At 52.8% G+C, this 20,745-nt stretch overlaps 1 protein-coding gene across 3 annotated transcripts in view; it reads right to left on the bottom strand.

Moving 5' to 3' along the window:
* Positions 1-17,622, bottom strand: part of Lsp1 (lymphocyte specific protein 1) — a 34,333-nt gene extending 16,711 nt beyond the window's left edge. The window contains exon 1 of one of the 3 annotated variants that reach the window (XM_005351543.2): positions 17,510-17,622. In XM_005351543.2, the coding sequence (XP_005351600.1) occupies positions 17,510-17,577 (68 nt within the window). In that variant the 5' untranslated portion in view covers positions 17,578-17,622. Of the gene's footprint in view, positions 1-6,454; positions 6,664-17,509 lie in introns of those variants that run through there. The other 2 variants (XM_013347800.2, XM_005351544.3) reach the window with 2 other exon arrangements.
* Between the last annotated feature and the right edge of the window lie 3,123 nt (positions 17,623-20,745).

The raw sequence follows: 20,745 nt of genomic DNA, 5'->3' as shown, positions 1-20,745 counted from the left end.
TCCCTCCCTCCCTCCCTTCTTGCTCACTTGCTTGCAGCTGAGGACGGAGAAAGCTGAGGTTGCACCTGGGGCTTACCTCCGGCAAGGAGAGTCAGAGAGACCAAGGCTTCCTCTGCCACCACCCCTGTCTCTGAAGGCCTGGTACTCTGCTGCAGCTCAATAACACCCCAATACCTACTCTCAGCTCTACTGCCCCTACACTAGCTGTGTTTACCTTCCTAAGATAATGATATGCCTTTTTTCTCCCACAAACCACTCCCCTCCTCTTTCTTAAGCATTCCCCTTGCCCACCAGTGCCAACTATGGTAAGCTCTCCACCGCCCCAGTGCATCTTAGTGGGGCTGAGAGGCCAGCCCTGACCCTCTGGTGTAGAACAAAGGCCACAGAAGCAAGCACATGCTCTCTCAGGCACATGGGGCAGTGAGTGTGGACATGCAATTGACATAGTGTACTTAAGGCAAAGTATCATCATTGCTCATTCTGCCCTGGTGGCATGGTGGGAGGGGGTGCTGCAGAGTGGTCAGGGCATCAGATAAACACATAGACATCTGGGAGACATTTTTAGAAGGGACCGTGGTTTGGGGGATCTGGGGAGGGGAAGGTGTCTAATGACAAAGCTTGCTTACCTTCAGGGTACTCCCATCTTCCTGTCCTTAGTACAGGTGCAAGTACTCCTGTCCCCATGTCTCTGAGTCTAGGTACATCCTAAATCATCTTGTTGCATCTCCCTGGCCTCTGAGGACTTTACATGGATGTAAAAGGGGTTCTTGCATCTGTCCTCCATCCATCCTTACCCCACAAGCTGGGGCTACCCACTTAGAATCTCGCCACTTGCATGCTCCTTCCTGGGAACTGAGCACACTCAGGGGAGGCAGGCACCATCTCTCCTTTAGGGCAAAGAAGGGATGAATCTTGGAGCCGTACGTCAGGGAAGTGAAATAGCAACCCATCTGGAGACCACAAAACCCCTCAGAAGAGCCTGGTGAGTCAGATGTGGTCCACACCTGTCCATCACACTACCCAAGCAGCCCAAGTGGACTCCAAGTCTGCATTCAGAAACCGGCACACTCAACACCTCAACCTGAAGGTATGACATCCTCAAAGGTGTCTACAGCTGGATTCTGCAGAGCCTTTCTTAAAGAGCTTGAGGCTGAAAAATGGGAATGCTGCAGGCCCCTCTACCCCACACTTCCCTCAGAGGCTGGGTTAGGGTTCTTCTATCCAAGTGTGGTTTAGAACCAAGCTGGTATTCCCACGGATAATCCTCTCCCCTCCCCTGGGTCTGGGAACCCTACCTCCTACGATGTGCTTCCCGGTCAGCCCATTGCTGGCAGCTTCTTTTTTTTTTTTTTTTTTTGTTTTTTTCGAGACAGGGTTTCTCTGTGGTTTTGGAGCCTGTCCTGGAACTAGCTCTTGTAGACCAGGCTGGTCTCGAACTCACAGAGATCCGCCTGCCTCTGCCTCCCGAGTGCTGGGATTAAAGGTGTGCGCCACCACCACCCGGCTGCTGGCAGCTTCTTAATTCAGGACTCCTAACTCAAACATCTCTGGCCACCTGACCCCCATAGCCTAGGGGTGGACAGCAGAGCCTAGACCTCCCATCTATTACATCTTGTCATGACGGCGGCTTGTGCTGGTCTGAGCTTGCTTTCTCCCTTCACTGGCTCTGCATGCTGTGCCCTCCATCTCACTGACCAGAATTGCCACAGTGTCTAGGGCCAACTACACAGAAGCCATGAGACCTCCCTGGTGCCCGCTCTCTGCTGAGCAGAGGTGTCTTCTGGCTGGCCCACTCATCATCAAACTCCCAGTGGGGACTGGGCTCAGAGAGACCGTGGCTTGCAGCAGCAGACAGCCCTGGCAGAATGCTCAAAGGGCTCACGAGGCAAAGCTCTGGCACACTCTCTGACAAGCGATGATGGCTTGCACTGGCTTGAGATTGCCATCCCCTCCTCTTTCCTCCCTGGCTGGTTGTACCCAGATCCACCTCGCCCTGAAGGCCTGGCTACAGCTCTCCTAATGGATGCTGCTCATATGCCTCATCCTTCATCTGGTCACAGGTTTACACATTGTCTAACTTGTCTGCCCACCTGGACAGATGCATGGCAGGTGACTGTGTATAGCCAAGACACTCTCCAAACCCATAGTCCTATGCTTGGCTCTGCGTGCCCCATGTGCCTCAATTTTCCTGCTCGCCGAGTAGTCAGACAAGGAGATGGATACCTATTGATTAATTTCAATATTTTATCTGCTCCTTGGTCCGAGAATACCCTGCCTGGCCCTGTGGCCACATCTGAGCTCTTGGTGCTATCTAACTCCCAGGGATGGATCATTCCTGGGGTTCTCATGGAGGAAGGGGTCTATCCCAGGTTGACCTGTTTCAGCCTTCAGCCCAAGATATCCCTTACAAGCTATTGACGCTGAACCCAGCTTCAGTGCTGTAGGCTGCATAAAGCAGGCAAGGGCAAGTCTCCATGGGCTGAGAAAGACTCACGCATCCCTCTGGGTACTGCATCAGCTGATGCCAGTGGGTCCTGCACTGATCCCAAGCCCATTTCTTGGCCAACACCTAGCGCTAAACTGAACAACCATATTTGGTTCTCACAATATCCCCACCACATATGCTGAGAAAAGAGCCGCATCCCAGACCTGGGAGACCTGCACGGTCAGTGCATGGCAGGGTATCCTCCTCACTTTCTGCGAACTACATGTAAGGAGACAAGGCAGCGCAGGAATTGAGGGGCAGGACCCATGTCGGAGGATCCTGGTTGAGGGGGACACCAGCCCCTCCCTTCCCACAGCTCTTCCCATCTGTTTTTTTACCCTTTTCTCACTGACTCACAAGCCGCTTCCCACCATCAACTTTATCCTTCCCTTTCAATACCACCCCACCCCCCCGCCCAGGTCAGCCAAGTGGGGACAGCAGAGACGTACCTTCCCTCTAACGCTGGCTAGGACCCTTCCCCTCACCCGTGTATCTTGTTCACTTCCTACCTCTTTGCTCCTTCTTCTTCCTTTTCTCCTTTCCTACCTGGTAGGACATATTCTCTCAGAGAACTTTCAAAGCCCCCAGGAGCATCCAGTGTGCTACTCCCCTGGCACCAGCATCTCCAGGTCAGGCCCTCCATGTCCTGAGTGCCATTACCAGCTGGTCTTAGTTCATCCCCTGCCCTGGGTGGATAGTAGCGGACCCTCATAGCCACATTCCTGCTCCTTGGGACAGCAACCTGCACAGCCAGCTCTATGGGCTGAGGGCCAAGTCTGGTCTCACTTGGTACCAGAGCCTGAGAACCTTTCTCTGCCCACAGAACTGCCTAATGGGTTCTAACCCCAACCACTACCAGAAGCTCCTATAGCTACCTGCAGCCACTTGCCCACATCATCCCCTGTGCTCAGATGAAGCCCTTTGCCCTCCTATAGCCCACGTGCCCACCTGTGCTCTGGAGACCTTGGTGGTCCATCCTGGCATTGTTCTCTGGAGAGATGCTCTGGGCCTGTCGCAGTGTCCCTGGAGGCTATACCCCTGCAGCTATCCCGAGGGTCCCAAGAGCCCCACGGTGTCCCCTCCTGGCTCCAGCAGAAGCACGGGGTGGGTGAGTCTCTGGGTGCCTTGGCGCCCTGGTTGCTGCTTGCCGCCTGATCTACCCAGCTCTGACGCACCGGCTGGGACTGGAACCGGAACCTCAGTCCTCTGGGCTCTGGCCCTGACACCCTGCCCAGGGGGCTGGGCCACTTGGTCCCTGTACCCCCTGCTGCTGGCTCGGCCAGGCTCCAGGCAGGACAAGCTCTGGCAGACAGACCACCCGGCCCGCGGGGGTGCCGCCCACCGGCCACCCGGCCTGCCAGGGTGGGGCCACCCCACCCTCGGGATCTCGGCCTCCAATGGGCCCATGGAGCCACGCCTCCCTGGACACTGTGGTTGGAGGCCTGGCTTCCCCTCCCCCCCACTGGGCCACCCAGCAGACTGCCAGCCCCATCTGCTACCCTCTGCCACCCTGAGATCCCCAGTGGGCCACATGTGGAGTGGGAACCTGCCTGAGTAGCCTTATACCCCAGGGAAGCCATAGACTGATGCCATCCCTGCTATCTGCTGGCTGATGGGTGCTGGAACCTGATGAGAGAGAAGCTCACACCACCCAAAGGAGGCTTGGTTGGTGATGCCTGCCAAGGTGACTCCTGGCTCAGTCTCTTAGGCCAGCATCAGCCCAAAGTACTTCTGAGCAGCCCAGCTGCTCTTAAATCTAGGTCCCCGGGACTGCAGAACCAGGTTAGGCAGCTGAGAGCAGAGGTGGCCATCCTGCCCCGTGGCCTGACCTATGGTGGATCTGGGAGGACCTGGCCCCCCTGAGGCAGATGTGGGTATCCAAATGCCTAGCACAGGGAATAGACGTAAGCGGGGGGCTGACCAGCATTGTGTTAAGCCCTCAATTCATACCCAGACTCAGATGGAGAGAGCTGTAGGGACATGACATCTATGAATTTAAACTGGATTCAGTTTGCATCTTGGCCTCTGCTGGCACCCAGCAATCCCTTCCAGAGCTTGTCACAGAAGGGACTGGCAGGTGTGAGGAGAAAGCCTTGGGTTCCTGGGGAATGGCCTGGGCAAAGCCAGCGAATGATAGGAGGTAGGTCACCTGCTGGGTGACCTTGAACAAGTCACTTGACCTCTCTGAGCCTCTTTTCCTCATCTGTCCAGCAGAGACAAGGCAAAGACCTATTCTCCAAGGTTGGGCTAAGTGGACAGTGTTGGAGGCTGCCGGCGTGTGGACAGAGGGCACCATGGAGTCAGGGGTGAAGGGTACTAGATGTTAGCAAGCACATGCCTGCACATATGTGTGTACTCAATGCACATGAGAGGCGTGTCCCATTGAAAGACCAGGCTCCCAGAGATGCACAGTTTAGCAAATATCCACCCCGGGCCATTGCCTCCTGACATCCATTGTGGTCCCACTCCACACGTGGACAAGTGGTTCTCCAGCATCACAAGGGACAAGCCCCTGGGCCCACTCGTTCACTTCATGGGAACCCCCTTAGACCTCTGGGGGCCTGCCCTCCTGTCCTGACCACTGGTTAACCGTTGTAGGGCTTGGTTTCTGGGTCTCCTCCCACCTCTCTTCAGCTCAAGACTTTGAATGATGCCAAACCTGACCCCTGCCCAAAGTGATGTCTTGTCTATAGCTTCCATGGCCCCATCATCCTGCCTATGGATTAGCAGGACGGCAGCCTAGTGCAGGGTCTTGCGGCTCTTCCTGTCACCCCACAGCCATAAGGTACTGGAATCAGTTTCCTTTTTGTTATAGGATACTGCTGAGTTGGTAAGATTGATCAAAGGCGCTCCTAAATGCCCAGGGCACGGGGCACTATGAGGAACAGTGACAAAGGAGGTTCCATCCCAGCCTGGGCAGGACGGGGTAACATTTAGCCTGAGTGAGGTGGCCATGCATCAGGACCCTGAGCAGGCTGAGCTGAGCCTGAAAGACTGGCATGGGGCATGTCTATGGTATCGGCTGGGAGCTAGGGTGGAAAGAGGCTGGGAGGCCAGCTTAGATCCTGGTGCTAGTTTGCTGACCTTGGTTGGCAGCTGGGACCATGATGGGGCCGGGACGTGGAGGTAGCTGTCTCCTGGCATCTGCCCACCATCCCATCTGTGCCCTGTCTCACCACTAAGAGCCAGGCTCAAAACACAGAGACATAAGAAACAATGCCAGGCCCACCCTCCAGGAACATGAGGTTTAAGCAGCCAGGGAAGTGGGCCAGGGAACAGGCCACCAGATGAGCGAGGAACCAAATCTTCCTGGCTAGGGAGACCATGACAGGCTTCCTGGAGGAGGTGGCACTGCAGTAGAGCTTTAAAAGCTGGAAGAGGAAAGAAAAGGAAGGGCACAGCAGGTGGCTCTGAGGGCAACAATGAGCAGTTAATCATTAGAAGTGCCTGAGGTTTGCAGGGCCTGGGCCTATAACTGCCTATTCTCACACATGCTTTACATAGGACACAACAGGCTGAGTGAAGAAGACTTTCAAAGACCCTAGGTCCAGAGGCCAGAGAATCAGGATCCCCAGTGTTTCCAAGCCTCCCTCACCCAGGTACTGTCAGGCCAGTGGTTTCTGGGGCCTATGGCTGTAAGTCCAGTTTCATTTGTAAAGTGGGGTGGGGGTGTCACTTGTTAGTTCCCAAGGGCAGCAAGAAGATATGATGGGGACAGGCCTGTGCAGCTACGCTGAAGATCATTCCCTGTGGGTCCCCATAGGACCCACAGGGAGCTATGGGAGGAAGAGGTGAAGCCGCCTGGCTGACCAAGATGATGGCGTCGTGCTGGGCTTCTATCCTCCCGTAACACGTGCATAAGCAGCCTGGCACAGTCCGTGTGCCACATATCTGCCAGTCTGGGTGCAGGGGAGTACCACTGTCAGCAAGGGCGCTGCGGGCACCATGCCTGGGCTGGGAGGGACCTACCTCAGCAGCTTCTCCAGGCCCCGTTTGCTAGCATTTCTCCTCAGGAGTGCGGGGCCATTCATGCTGCGGGCCTGCCCACGACGATGCTGGTGACCTGGCCTGACCCCTGGCCCTGGGGACACCGCCTGCAGCTTCAAAGGCTCCTGGTGCTGTGGCCCAAAAGCTCTGCTCTGCTCTCCTCTCCTTTCTTTCCCTTTCCTTCTCCTTCTCTTTTCCCTTCCTCTCCTCTCCTCTCCCCTGCCCTGCCCTCTCTCTTCTCCTTGTTCTCGTTGTGTTCTTGTCCCTCTTCCCGTCTCCTGTCAGTCTCTCTGTCTCTGACACCCCTTCCTTGTCTGCTCTATCTGTCTGAAGGATGTCTGTCTGTCTCAGCCCCTCCAGCCTCTGGGGACGGGGGTGTGGGGCTGGCTCCCAGATGGCAGCCCCAGGCCCTTCCACTGTCCCTGGACCCTGTCTCTGTGGGTCTCTCCCCTCTCCTTTCTCAGGACGCCTAGCAGCTGCTTTCCTTTTGTCCCCCAGCCCCCTTCTCCGCCCCCTTGGTCTCCTCCACCTCCACCACCTCCTCCTCCTTCCGAGACTAGTAAAAATGTCAGAGAGAAACCCTCCCAGCCCCGCAGTGTGGGGGCCTGGCTGGACCTCCACGCCCGCTTGTGGGCAGCATGGTGGTATGCCCCCCTCAGACCATCTTGGCAGCTTCTGCCACTTCCCACCTCTCTGCCCACCACTCCACTCTGGGTGACTGGCCCATAGGTCACCTCCCCATTCTCAAAGCCTCTTGCCCATCTCTGCCTGGCTGCTGGTCCTTGCTCTGAGCCCTGCTTTCACTGACCCTGGCTCTCTCCTCCCAGGTCTGGGCCTCAACTGCCCCTGACCTGGCTGACTGCCCCTCCTTGCCCTTTTCTTCTCTTCTGGCGTTTTCACTCCTATCTCAGTCTCCCTCCTACCTTCCCTCCCCCCTTCTTTTCCCTCCCTTCTTTTTCTCCCTCCTCCCCCTCCTTCTTCTCCCCCCTCTGGGTCTTCTTTTTCCCTCTGTTTATTCCCAGCTCTCTGCTCTTGTATAACCTCCAGGGGAGGCTGGGCACCCCAGGAATCTTCCCAGGTCGCCTCGTTGGGAGGCTACTGCCTTCCCCAGAACCTCAGGCTGTATTCAGAGCAGGGATGTATAGACACCACAGAGAGCATCTTCGTTGGTGTAGAGAGCCAAAGTTCCGAAAGTGGTAGAGGGTACCCGGGTGGTGGGTGCCCTCACCAGCCAGCCCCCTACCCTATCCTCTGGCTCAGACCCAGGGACAAGCAGCCCAGCCCATTGTTTTTCTGGTTGGGCTTAGTCACTGTGACTCACTGGAGAACACTGGAGGCTAGTGGCTGGGCTGGGAGGAAGTTGCCATGGGCCAGTTCTGGGCGAGTTAGCTTGCATCTGGTGGCTTCTCAGAACCCTCACACTCATAGCTGCGGACAAGCAGTACTGCTAGACCCATGAGCCAGATGGGAAAGTCAAGGCTGGCCAACAGCACTGTGCCAGGTCACGGAGCTAGAGTCTGGCAGAACCAAGACCATAGTTGGGTCTATTGACTGCCAACAACTGCCCACCGTGTCTCCCCGCACACATCTGGCCCCCAGTTGTACTCCATCTCTATACTGGGAGAATGGACACACATGGGTTACTGTGACCTCCAGGTAGGCCAGGAAGTCAGAGTGCAAGAAACCTCAAGACAACTGAGGACAGAGGAGGGAGTTGGAGTCTCATGAGCGGATCACTGGTGCGAAGGAGGTGTGTGCCTTAAGGTGACAACACAGATACAGTGTCCCATGGATCCACAGTTCTAATCTGCAGCAACCAAAAAGCTGGCTACCCACCTTTTCTGCCACACTTGCTACAGGATGAGATCCAGCTGTTCTGAAGACAGCGGTTACAGCATCTCCCTCCCCCAGCCTCTCCCAGGAGGAGATGGAGCCAGAGTGTATAGCAGAGACAGCAGAGTCCACTGCCCCCTCCAACAGCGCAGAGACATAATAAACAGCACATTCTGAAGTAATGAGGATGGGGCCGGGATGAACCTCCCTCTGGTGAGCCCATGCTGAGGAGATCACCCAGCGGAACCAGCTTACGCTGCGCCTGCACCACGGTTCATCTCACCACCTCCTCGGCCCTGTTCTTATTCCAACTAGACAGTCAGGAAAGACATGTGGTCAGGGAAATTTGGGTTCAAAAAGAGGAAGAATGTTTCCAGGCAGGGGAGGGCTGTCTTAATGGCGGGGGAAGTTCCTACAAAGAGATGTTGAACGATTTAATGCTTTGAAGCCATGATAAGTATGGACAAGTGAGCAGAACACTTGCTGCTGGCATTATTGTCTGTTACTTGTCCACCTACCCACCCATTCATCCATACAACCATACACGGATCTGTACACTCACTCATCCACCCACTCACCCATACTCACTCTCAATGACCTACCTACTCATCCACCCACCCATCCATCCATCCATCCATCTTGTGTTTATGGTGCTTGCATTTTTAAGTACCACTTATCAACCCATCAACTCTTTTCTTTATATCTTCTCCATATTCATTCATAAATCTGCCTTTCTAGACATCTCCTCCACCTAGGAAACTGCACATCTAGTTGCACATATCTGTTTGTGTGATAGTGTATGCATGGTCCTCAAAGCAAGTCAATACACTATGTATGGGAAATCAGCCCCCAACCCAGTCATCATCACCCACTCTTCCTCCCTGTCATCCTTCCACTCACATGTACACTCAATTAGCCACACTTTTGTCCACCAATCCATATGTTTATTCAAGAAACACAAATCGAATTACAATAATTTTCAATGTGCTGGGAATTCAGCACCACTCTCCAACACTCATGATGCTGACATTCCAGTGGGAACAAACAAGTAACAATGTATCAACACATTGCCCATGATGGTTAATGCTGCTGAAAGCAGGAGCCAGGGTGCAGGCCCGGAAAGAGGAGCCCTGGAGACCAAGATGTTTTGGATGATAGTTAAAGCGGAAGAAAAGCTTAGTGGGAAGGAATAAGTGTTTCCTGATTTAAGGAGGAGGGGGGAGAGAAAGAGAGAGAGAAGAGAGAGAGAAGAAAAAGGAGAGAAACTGACTTCCTCACAGTGGGAGAAAGTATTCCAGAAACATAGTGCAACATTTATGATGGAGAGGTATCTTTTCACACATCTGTGTCTCCAATAGTTCATCCCATACCAATTTATCCATTTTATTGATTTGTTATCTGTTTATCTTGCCACCATAATCTATTATTGTATCTATTTATCTATTATTTATTTACAGTCATATGTCTGCTTCTCTTGATATTGTATCTGTCCAGTCATTTATCTGTGTCCTATCTACTCCTCTTTCATCCACTTATTCTTTCATCCTAAATGCCATTCTCCAATGCATCCATTTATCTATCCCATGCATCCATCCATCTATACATTCAACCCCTACTCATCCATCCACCCACTCATTCACCTCTCTATCCAATCCCCATCCATCCATGCATCCAACCATCCATCTACCCACCTACCTACTAATTCATCTATCTACTCACACCATCCACCAACCACTCATCACACTCAGCCACCCCACATTTATCCAACCACCCACATTTCTATCCATCTGCCCACTCACCCATCTGTCATCTATCCATCCGTCCACCCCCTCACCCGTATATCATCCACCCATACATCTATCTGCCCGTCCATCCATTCAACTGTCTGTTCATCCGCTCACTCATATATCAACCCATCCACCTACTCATTCATCCATTTACCTTTCCATCCATCTACCCCCCATTAATCTACCCACCCATATATCCACCCATCAAGTCATCTATCTACCCCCCATCCATCAGCTTACCCATTCACCTACCCATATATCCACCTACTCATCAATCCATCTATACAACCCCCATCTACCCATTCACTAATCCATCCACCCATCCATATATCCACCAACATTCAGTCATTCATTCATCCCACATTCATCTATCCAACCCATTGTTCATCCACCCGTCTACTCATCCATCCATTTACCCATCAATACATTCACTCATATATCAACCCATTTATCCATCTACCCATCCACTCATTCACTCACCTGTCCACCCATTTATATGCTCCCTGGTCATTCATCCCACCCATATATCCACCTGTTCAGTCATTCATCCATCCACCCCTCATCCATCCATCCTCCCATCTACATATTCATCCATCCAACTACCAACTCACATTTACCCATCCATCCATCCATCCATCCATCCATCCATCCATCCATCTTTTTCTATTTATTCACATCACACTTTTCATTCATCCATCCACTCCCCCACTCACTCATCTATCCATCCCGTCATCCATCTTCCCATCCATATATTCAGCAACATTCAGTCATCCACTCACCCATTCCTGTATCTGCCCACTTATCCATCCATCTACCCATCTATCCATCCCGCCAGCCAACCACCCACTCACCCATCCACCCACCCATATTTCGACCCATTCATCAACCCACCACCCACTCATCAATGCATTCATTCACTCCACATCCATCTGTTCGCCCCATCCATACACCCATCCATATATCGACCCATTTATCCGTCTGTATATTCCATTTATCCATCCATCAGCCCATTCTTAACCCACCAACCCACATATATGCCCATTTATCTACCCGTTTTTCAATCCATCTATCCTTACAGCCATCCACCCGCTATTCTTCCACCTACTCATTCACCCATCCACCCATCCACGTACCCATATAACTTTCAATATTCAATCACCCACCCATTTATCTATCCACCCATCTACTCATTTATCTAACTCCACTCACACATTCACCCATACACTCATTCATTCATTAATCTACTCACTCACTCACTCATTCACCTAACCATCCACCCATCTGTCCATACATTCATCCACCTAGCTATATATCTATCCATTCATCTACTTCCTAGTCATCCATCTACCACCTACCCATGTATCCATCTACCCACCTACCCATGTATCCATCTACCCACCTACCCATGTATCCATCTACCCACCTACCCATGTATCCATCTACCCACCCACTCTTCATTCAGTCCATCTATTCCATCCATCCATCCATCCATCCATCCATCCATACATCCATACATACATTTATGTATCCATTCACTTGTGCATTTATTGATCTGTCCACATATCTAGTCACACACCCATCTATCTACCTACCCATCCATACACTCATCCATCTACCCACCTAACACTTTTCATATTTCTCTGCCCCTCATTTCTTCTTTTATTTTCTTATTTCCTTTCTTCTATGACTAACATAGCCTAAAAATTCATGACTCAAGAACAAAGTTCCAGGAGGTCAGGTCTCTCCCATAATAGACCATAAACAGAACTTGGGAAGCACAGATATTCTCTGTCTCTGTCTATGTCTCTCTCTTTCTCTTGGATTTTTTCTGTATAGCTCTGGCTGTCCTAGAACTCACTCTGTAGGCCAGGATAGCCTTGAACTCACAGAGACCCACTTGCCTCTGCCTCCCAAGTGCTGGGATTAAAGGTGTGCACCACCACCTTAGCTCAGATATATTCTCTTGTCCATACATCTTTATAGCCCCTAGAAAACATGCTCACAGACCAGTGGCCTACATGGAGAAAGACCCAGTAAGCAGTGGGAGCCTACTAGTGGAGGGGCCCAGAATAGTGGCATTTAATAGCAATGTGGCTGTGATTTACATAGTGGGATGCCTCCTAATGCTTCCTGAACTCATCAGCTCCCTGTGTTCCCCTTTCCAAGCAAGGTCTGGTGGGCCAGAGCTAAAGGCGGAGCCAGGGAGCTGGGTGTGGTGATGAAGTGTGGTTGGAGCTGGGACTAGGAGAAAGGGCAACAGAGTCTTTCCAGATTTCTTTGGAATAAACTAGCTAGATCCATCTGTCTTGAGTTCTATTGCTCTTTTGAGGAGAGGTTCCTGGGAGAGGAGGGAGACCTGGGAGGTGGGGGAGGGAGAAAAGGGTGAGAAGGGGGAAAGAAGGAGGGGAAACAGGAGGGGAGAATAGAGAGAAGGAGAGGAAAGGAGGAGGAAAGAGGAAGAGAAGAAGAGAGGGGAAGGGGGAAGAGAAAAAGAAATAGGGGAAAGAAAGGAGAGTAAAGAAGAGGAGAGGACAGGATAGAAGAGAGGCAGGAGGAGGCAGTGTTGACTTTCCTCGGAAGCTAACCACACACAGTAGGCTGCCTTAAGAAAGAGTGTACAGCCACCTTGGAATGGGAAGGTGGATCTGCTCCCTGTAGGATAGAAGGGTGTGAACCTGAGATCCCATCTGCTAGGGATGTGACCCCATCCTCATGTACTCATCCAGGTGGCAGCTGGAAAAATCAAGGCTGTGGAAGAAGAGTTGAATATAGGATCCATCTCACCCATGGCAGACAGGATCTCCTGGACATCTAGACGGCCTTTCTATAGTACCTGGTCACATTGGGCTGGCGTTTGTGCTGACCCCATATACACTGCCGACAACCTAACTTGTTCCACCTCTGAGGAGCCCTGATGTGAGGAGGGGGCTCAGAGGGAACAGAGGCATCTTGACTTTGCAGATAATTTTACCAGTCGATTGCCTGCCAATCGATGGAGGCAGATAGTCTTCATTCCCCGCCAACTTACAACTTCCCAACTTGAAGGTGGTCAGCAAATGGAGCCTGGTAAAACTGACCTGGTCACCATAAAGGGCCAGAGCCTTTCCTGACCCACCAATTGTTTGCTCTCAAACTCCTATACTCTAAACCTACAGCCCCTCCCCTCTCTGCTAGTTCCTTGACAATAGGTATGAGTGGCCAGGCTAATCAGGCAGCGGTGGCACACGCCTTTAATCCCAGCTCTCAGGAGGCTGGCAGATCTCCATGAGTTCAAGGCCAGCCTGGTCTACCTGAGTGAGTTCTAGGGCGGCAATGATAGTTACATAGAGAAACTACCCTGTCTTGAGAAACTTAAAAAAAAAAAAAGTGTCTGGATAGTGAAATCCTAATCCTGGGAAATGGGCTGGGCTGTCACCAGGCAGCTCCTTATGATGCCTCAAGGCCAACGAGAACCTACCTAAGAGTCTCCATGTGTCCTTATACAGACTGGGGCTTCTTAGACCCAGAAGAACCCCCATAGCTCTGCTGTCCAGTGCTACTAGAGTAGATGCAGAGACCCAGGCCTATACTAGCCTAGACTGTGCCTGACAGAACACTCGGACCCTGGCCTGTGATGCCCCCACAAAGCACTTACCACCAGCAGAGTACCCCTCACCCTGACCTGGTCTATGACCCACAAAGACCACTAGTTCCTTGTCAACTGTCTTTGCAGAAGAATGGGTGCACTCTGGGGATTCTCACCAGGGTACCCTAAGAAGCAGCTTGGTACAGCCTAACCCAGGCCCTAGTCCCTCCCCCTAAACCCACAGAGGGCATGTCTAGCCACAGTAAACCATCTCTAAAAGGGCCACTCTTGGGGGGATGGTGTACAAGATCTTTGCATGCTTAAAGAGCTTGGCAAGAACACTCAGGTCACGAATGCTAGGCCTGAGCAGTTGCATTCTGACCATGCAGATGAGGAAACTGAGGCACTGGATGGTGATCCTTTACCTTCTCCCCCTTACCTCAAAGTGGCATCTCAACCCCTATCCCAATAGCTCAAGTTCCCAGAGGGAAAGGCCTGGTCCATCTCCCCTGGGTCTCATCCCCTAGCAAGCCCCTACTTCTTTAAGGCTCACCAAACCCTGTCTTGACCCTCTCAGGGAAACGGAGGCAGAGGCAACCACTGATACAGTAATAATGTCACCCTGCCAGGGCCATCCTGTCCTGGGCCATCTGTCCCAGGCCTTTCCCAACACTGCCTACCTCAAGCAGACAGGGCAGTATGAGGGCCTCTGGAATCAGCAAAGGTAGGTCTGTGGCGTTCCAAAAGTACCAGGTATCTGGTTTCCCCTCCTCAAGCCAAGATGGGGATCTGAAGGAGTTGGATGGAAGGTGGGAGAAAGCCTAGGATCCACCAGGAGGAAGATGTTGTCTGGGTGAAGCTTGACCTCTCTCTGCCCTGAGGAACCCCTGACTTGGCCTAACCTGGCTCAGCTCTGCCATCTGTGCAGAGAGCTCCAGGCCTCAGCTCCTAATCTTCTCATCTTCAGTGCTCACCCTGGGAGGGCAAGGTTGGAGGAAATCCCTCCACTGGGCTACTGCCTCTCGGATCAAGGCTCTCAATATTGTGCAAGGCCCTCTGACTAGAGCTCAGAGGATCAGAGGAACAGGTGATCCAGGAAGGAAGGAACCCTGCCTAGGTGACCCTCAGATTGTCCTATTGGTCAGCAGGTGTGGGATTAGGTCAGAAATGTTTCCAGGGTAGACGGTGACCCGGAGCAGGGCTCTTAGCAAAGCAGCATCATATGCTGAGGGAATCAGGGTACAGACATGCCAGGGGCCAGATGAGCCATGCAACTCAGGGAACCGGTAGCCAGGTAGAGAGAGCTAGGCCTGTGCAGAGGATATCTGTCCAGCTGAGTCTGCCCCCAGTGAGAGGAGCCATGGCTCCATGTCGATTTGGGGTGCCAGGACAGGGGTAGCGGTTGACTCTGAGGCCCTTGAAGACATGCTGAACAATTATCTATGAGCTACACGACTGCCCTGTAGCTCTTGAGACGCTGTGCAGTGGAGTTGTAGGGGGGTTGAGGCTTGGCTTCGTTCACTTGGTGTCACCCAGCAGTCCCAGCAGAGCCATTTGCAGCCCTGTGGAGATGCCACACCCTGTTCCCACAGGACAGGAACAAGCTGCCCTGTGTTGGGTAGGCAGGCAAAGAGAGAGCACCCCACTGGAGGAAGAGTGGCAGTCCTGTATCAGTGGGAACACTGGAGTGGTACACAGTAGCGTTCCAGCCATCTGAGGGCTCTGTGAGAGGGGCTTGGCCTTGGCCTGCCCGCCTTGGGCCTGGAATGCATAAGCGTCCCACTATGCTCACCCTGGTATACTTGGACAGGTATGAGAGCGCCCGCAGTCCCTTGGCGCCATGGTGCATGGAGGTTGGTGGAGAGAGAGACCCTGGGGCGCGACTTGGCCTCTGCCTGGTATGCCTGGTCTTCTATGGACACATGGGTTGGGGAACCCCTGATCTGTTCCAGCCAAAACTGACCCTGCTCAGTTCTGGCCTTCTGGGGTTTCCTGAGTGGGGACTTATTAGGTCAAATATCCCCCTCTGGGTACCAGGGACTTCTTGCCACTTTAAACAGGAGAATCCCCTGGCCCCTGAGTCACCCTATGAAAGGACAGTTCCACCTCGCCCTGGGTCTTGGTTTCATTCTGAAAGGTCAGCGGTGTGCTTTGTTCTCTTTCTTCCACCATTTTGGGAAGGACATCTTTAGGGGATTCCCAGACCCACTGAGGTCTTAGGACTGTGGAACAGGAGTTCTTGACAGACAGGCACAGGTGCAGCCCAGCCCCAGTCCTACAGTAAGATGCCCAGGGATCTGCTGTGCCTGCCAGAGCTATGGGCACCCTTGACTGTGTTGCCTAGACCTTGGCATTTGAGACAGCTGAGAGAGGGGGCCGAGGAAGGGCCCAGGAGGAAGGCGGGGCCGGCGGGGCTGCTTGTGTCTGCCCTTCTATGGGCACAAGGTGGCAGGGTACTGGCGTGAGGACATTTCTGTACAGGGTCACAGCTGTCACCCGATCACCCTGTTCCACACACCCGATAGCTTGTGTCCTTACCCAGCCTGGGCATAATGTCCTTAGAGCTCTTCTTGGGCCCTCATGATACATGTCCCCCCTCCCAGGAGACAGCTCTCACAGACCTTTCTGGGGACAATGAGGCCCTGAAAACCCCAGGTTGGCACAAGGATGCTGACCCAGGCCAGGCCAGTCTGTTTAGCCTCAGACTCCTTTCCTGGATGGAGGGTTCCCTGGACAGTTCTCAAACCAGGGCCCACAAGGAAAGTGGGGAGCCTGAGGTTAGCCCTCTGCACCCAACATGCACCCCTCACAATGAGGCCTCTTTGCCATTATCTGATAGGTCTGAGGTATTCCTGACTCTGTCCGAGATCTGGAGCCTGACTCCATTTTACAAGGCAGTCTGGGGCCTGCAGGGACTCTGCAACACCTGCTGAGGTGGCCTTCACTCCTTGAGCGGGCTCTCTCTACACTCAAGGACCACACCTTCCTGGACAGTCTGACATCTCTAGCAGCAGGTTCTAGGACTCCCGAGGTCTTACCTCCATTCTGTTCCTCTTACACACCTGGACCACAGCCCCCACATCCTGCTCCCGTGAGGCCTCTCGTCCCTGACTGTAGAATGTCCCCTTCTGCCTCAGCCTGTCCCAGAGACCTGACACTTTCTTCTAAGACCTGTTCCTGCAACTGAGCAGAGCAGGCACACACAGCTTGGCTTAGTCTCCATGTCTGCCCACTGACAGTCCTTCCCCGTGGCCCCCAGCTTATGACCCAACACAGGGCAGAACTTAGCAGTTCTTTAACTCACAGATGCCCTTAGGCAGTTGACGGCCCAGGTGTCTGTGGCAGAGGAGTGACTACTTTACCTCCTCTGACATTCTCTTCCCATACTCACTGTACCCAATAGCAGTGTCTGGTCCACTAGGGGACATTGAGAATCGCCGCAGAGCAGCTTTGGGAACCTCTGAGACCCGGCCACCCTTGAGTATCTCAAGGCAGGCCAGACCCCTCAGACAAACCTACAGGTGAGGGGTCAGCAGCCTGGCCAGGATTCACAACTCCAGTTTTTCCCAACATAACTGTTGCTCTCTCCCACTGAGCAGGCCACATCTAGGCATGCCCAGTTCCTTCCACACCAAGCATCTACCCCTTCTGTTCTGGCTATGAAGCCTAGCCAGGGATCTATCCTTGCCCAGTTAGGCCAGTTAAGCTGTAGAGGTAGATAGGGGAGACACAGACATCTATGGGTAAGAGGGGGTTTCTGCAGAACCTCCAAGGCCCCAGTGGGTAGCCACTCTCCAAGACTCTGTCCCTGCAGGACTTGGCACAAAGCAAGCTGCCTGCTGTGGGGCTTACCCTTCGCTGTCTTCTGCATGCAGTTCTTCCTGCTCCTCGCAGCTTGGATCGCTGGTAGCCTCCGCCATGGGCCTGATGTCTTTGGTGTGGGTGCACTCTTTGTGGCTCCTAGTGCTTCTCTGTAGATGAGCCGTGGCCTAGAGCCCCCACCCCAGCAGGTTTCACTTCCTCCTTCCGGCAGCAGGTTGAGGTTTGGAACCTATTGGGACTTGGGTTGGGGTGTTGTTTTTTGACTATGTTGTTGCAAGAGAAGAAGAAAAAAAAAAAAACTAAACCCAAACCACTTATCAGGAAGTGTTGAGCAAGCTGTGCCGCCTGGGGTGACAGAAAAGGGCTGGGGCAGAGGTGGGTAAGGATGCTCCTCACAGTTCCGGCTCACGTAGCTGGGACACCCTGTGTTTCTCTAGGGTTTCTACCAGCAGTTCTGAGAGTAGCTAGCTCTCCCAGTGTCCAGAATCCATGGTCCCTTCAGCATCTGTGGACTCTGCTTTCAACTGCTTTACATGGATATTCTCTGTGTTTCCATATGTGCTCACAGAACATGGTGGAATCAGTTCTTGATACTTCAAGGCCTTGGACACTCTTAACTCGTCTTTGCTTTCCAGCCATGTCCAGGATCCTACACATGGTGCTCTGTAGGTCTAGAGCTTGCCCCAATCTGTCCCCATGCCTAGCTGCCGGACACCTGCGTCTCCTTCTTGCGCTGTCTGTTCAGTTCTCTTTAATCCTGTTTTTGTGCTCTGGGTATTTGGAACCAATCTTGGAGTTGGTTGATGTTCCCAGCCAAGATGGAGTGGGTCGTGAGTTATCCTGAGATAACCAGGACAGTAGCAGGACCAGGGGATGGACTGAGGCTTTTGGGAGGAAATCAGAAGGACTCTGGGTCATCAAGGAATGTTGAAGAGTATGAAGACCAGATTCTAAAGCTCCAGGACTTGGGTTGAGGTGTCACTGGGCCAAGTTGGGGCAGTCATAGTGTGGCAGAGACTCCCTGCTTCAGATCCGCGGGCCCAGGAGATAGAAAGGAAGAAGCCAGTGCCATCTCAGGCAGCACTGGCCAGTGGGTAGCTCGGGAACCCAGCTATGAAGTCTTTCAGGGAAAGAGGGACAAGAGTGTGGAAGAGAGCCTGGGGGTGTTGGGAAGCTCAGTGGAACCCTAGAGTGGCATCCAGAAGCAGACCAGTGCTTGCAAACCTGCCTGGAGGCCATGAGTCCTTTCTTACCCATGTGGCTTAACAGTGGCAAAGCCTGGCTCACTCTGTCCCAATCCCGAGGAAGGAGACACAAAGAAGACCCAGGTGAGCAGTGTCCAGTAGGCTGGGCCAGACCCCTGCCTGCTTCTTCTTTTGCCTCCTGTCCCGTCCCTTTTTGTACTTTGCTTCCTTGGGAGCCTCCCAAGTACTCTGTTGGTGAATGGCTGGGAGCGCATGTGGCAGGTGACAGAGCTGTGACAGTTGTGCCGTGAATCCTCTTAAGGGGTTCCCATAGGTTCCTATGCCTGCCACGGGGCTCCTCCATCCAGGTACCTTTTCTGTGGATTCCAGCCACTATTCTTTTTGTTTGCTTGTTTGTTTTGTTTTTTCGAGACAGGGTTTTTCTGTAGCTTTGGAACATGTCCTGGAACTAGCTCTTGTAGCCCAGGCTGGCCTCGAACTCACAGAGATCCGCCTGCCTCTGCCTCCTGAGTGCTGGGATTAAAGGTGTGCCACCACTGCTTGGCCCAGCCACCATTCTGTATGACCTTCCTTTGGCCCGCTGGGCCTTAGGGCTGGGGGATGGGCAGGTGGAGGCTGTCTGTAGGCTAGACTGACTTCCCAATCTTCAGGGCCTCTGATCTAGCAGCCAACATCTTCCAAAGGGAAATTCAGATCCTGCTAGCACAGACCCTTCAGGCCTGCAAAGGCAGCTTCTGCCTGAGGGGAAGTCCCAGTCTGGGTCTCCCAGAGCGGAAGTGTTATCAAGTCTGCCCCAAGAGTAGCTGTGTGGAGGGCGGGACTCCCGAAAAGGGCGTGGCTATTATACCCAAGTCATATCACGGAAGTGACTTTGCTGTCAATGTGAATTCTGGGCTGGTGAGATGGCTTCGTGGGCAAAGGTACTCGTGAGACCAAACCTGATAATCTGAGTTCAATCCCTGGGACCCACTTAGTAAAAAGAGAGAAATGATTCCCACAGATTCTTCTCTGATCTCCACATACAGGCCTGGGCATATACACACACTTTTTCTGTGGATTTCAGCAACTACTATGTATGACCTTCCTCTGGCCCGCTGGGCATTAGGGCTGGGGGATGAGCAAGTGGAGGCCATTGGTTATCTGTAGGTTGGGGCTGGCTTCCTAATTTTCAGACCTCCTGTTCATCAGCTAGCATCTTCCAAAGGGAAATTCAGGCCCTACCAACACACACACACATAGGGTTTCTCTGTAGCTTTGGGGCCTGTCCTGGAACTTGCTCCTATAGACCAGGCTGGCCTTGAACTCACAGAGATCTGCCTGCCTCTGCCTCGCAGTGCTAGGATTAAAGGCATACGCCACCACCACCCCGCTCTACGCTTTTTTTTTCTTAAAAAAAAAAAAAATGAGTCCTCTCTAACAGGGTTGCTGTCTTGTTATTTGATGGGCAGGCACCAGGATGGCCTCAGCAGGAGTTAACCCCATGCTCCGGTATGTCCAGCCTTCAGAGCTGAGAGCTAAGCAAATCTTTATTCTTTGTAAGTCACCCTGCCTCAGGGGTACTGTGTAGCAGTGGAGAGTACACAAGATGCCTGGGACACGTGGGTGCTATGTGAGCTGCCTCATTCACTGTTCTAGTTCCACCTGAATTGGGAGATTTTTGCCTTCTCTGATTTTCACCCAGACCCCAGCCATCAAAGAGGGTGCCCCTGCCTGTTTGGCCTGTCTCCATCTTCCCAGGCAGATGCAAAGGCTGAGCCCTCCCATTAAGGATTGAATTGCAAACTCCAAGATGCATATGTTGAAGTCCTAAACCCCAGGACTTCAGAATGTGACCTTATTTGGAAATTGGTTTGTTGCAGATGTAACCAGTTAGGATGAGGTCATTGAGGGGAAGGGCCTGCTCCAATGATTGGTGTCCTAACAAAAAGAGGAAATTTGGGCACACACACACCACACATACACACCACACACACACACACACACAGGGGAAGGGCCTGCTCCAATGATTGGTGTCCTAACAAAAAGAGGAAATTTGGGCACACACACACCACACATACACAC

The sequence above is a fragment of the Microtus ochrogaster genome, chromosome 8, assembly GCF_000317375.1.
Source record: "Microtus ochrogaster isolate Prairie Vole_2 chromosome 8, MicOch1.0, whole genome shotgun sequence".
NCBI classification, from domain to species: Eukaryota; Metazoa; Chordata; class Mammalia; order Rodentia; family Cricetidae; genus Microtus; species Microtus ochrogaster.
This window is presented reverse-complemented; position numbering and strand designations above follow the sequence as displayed.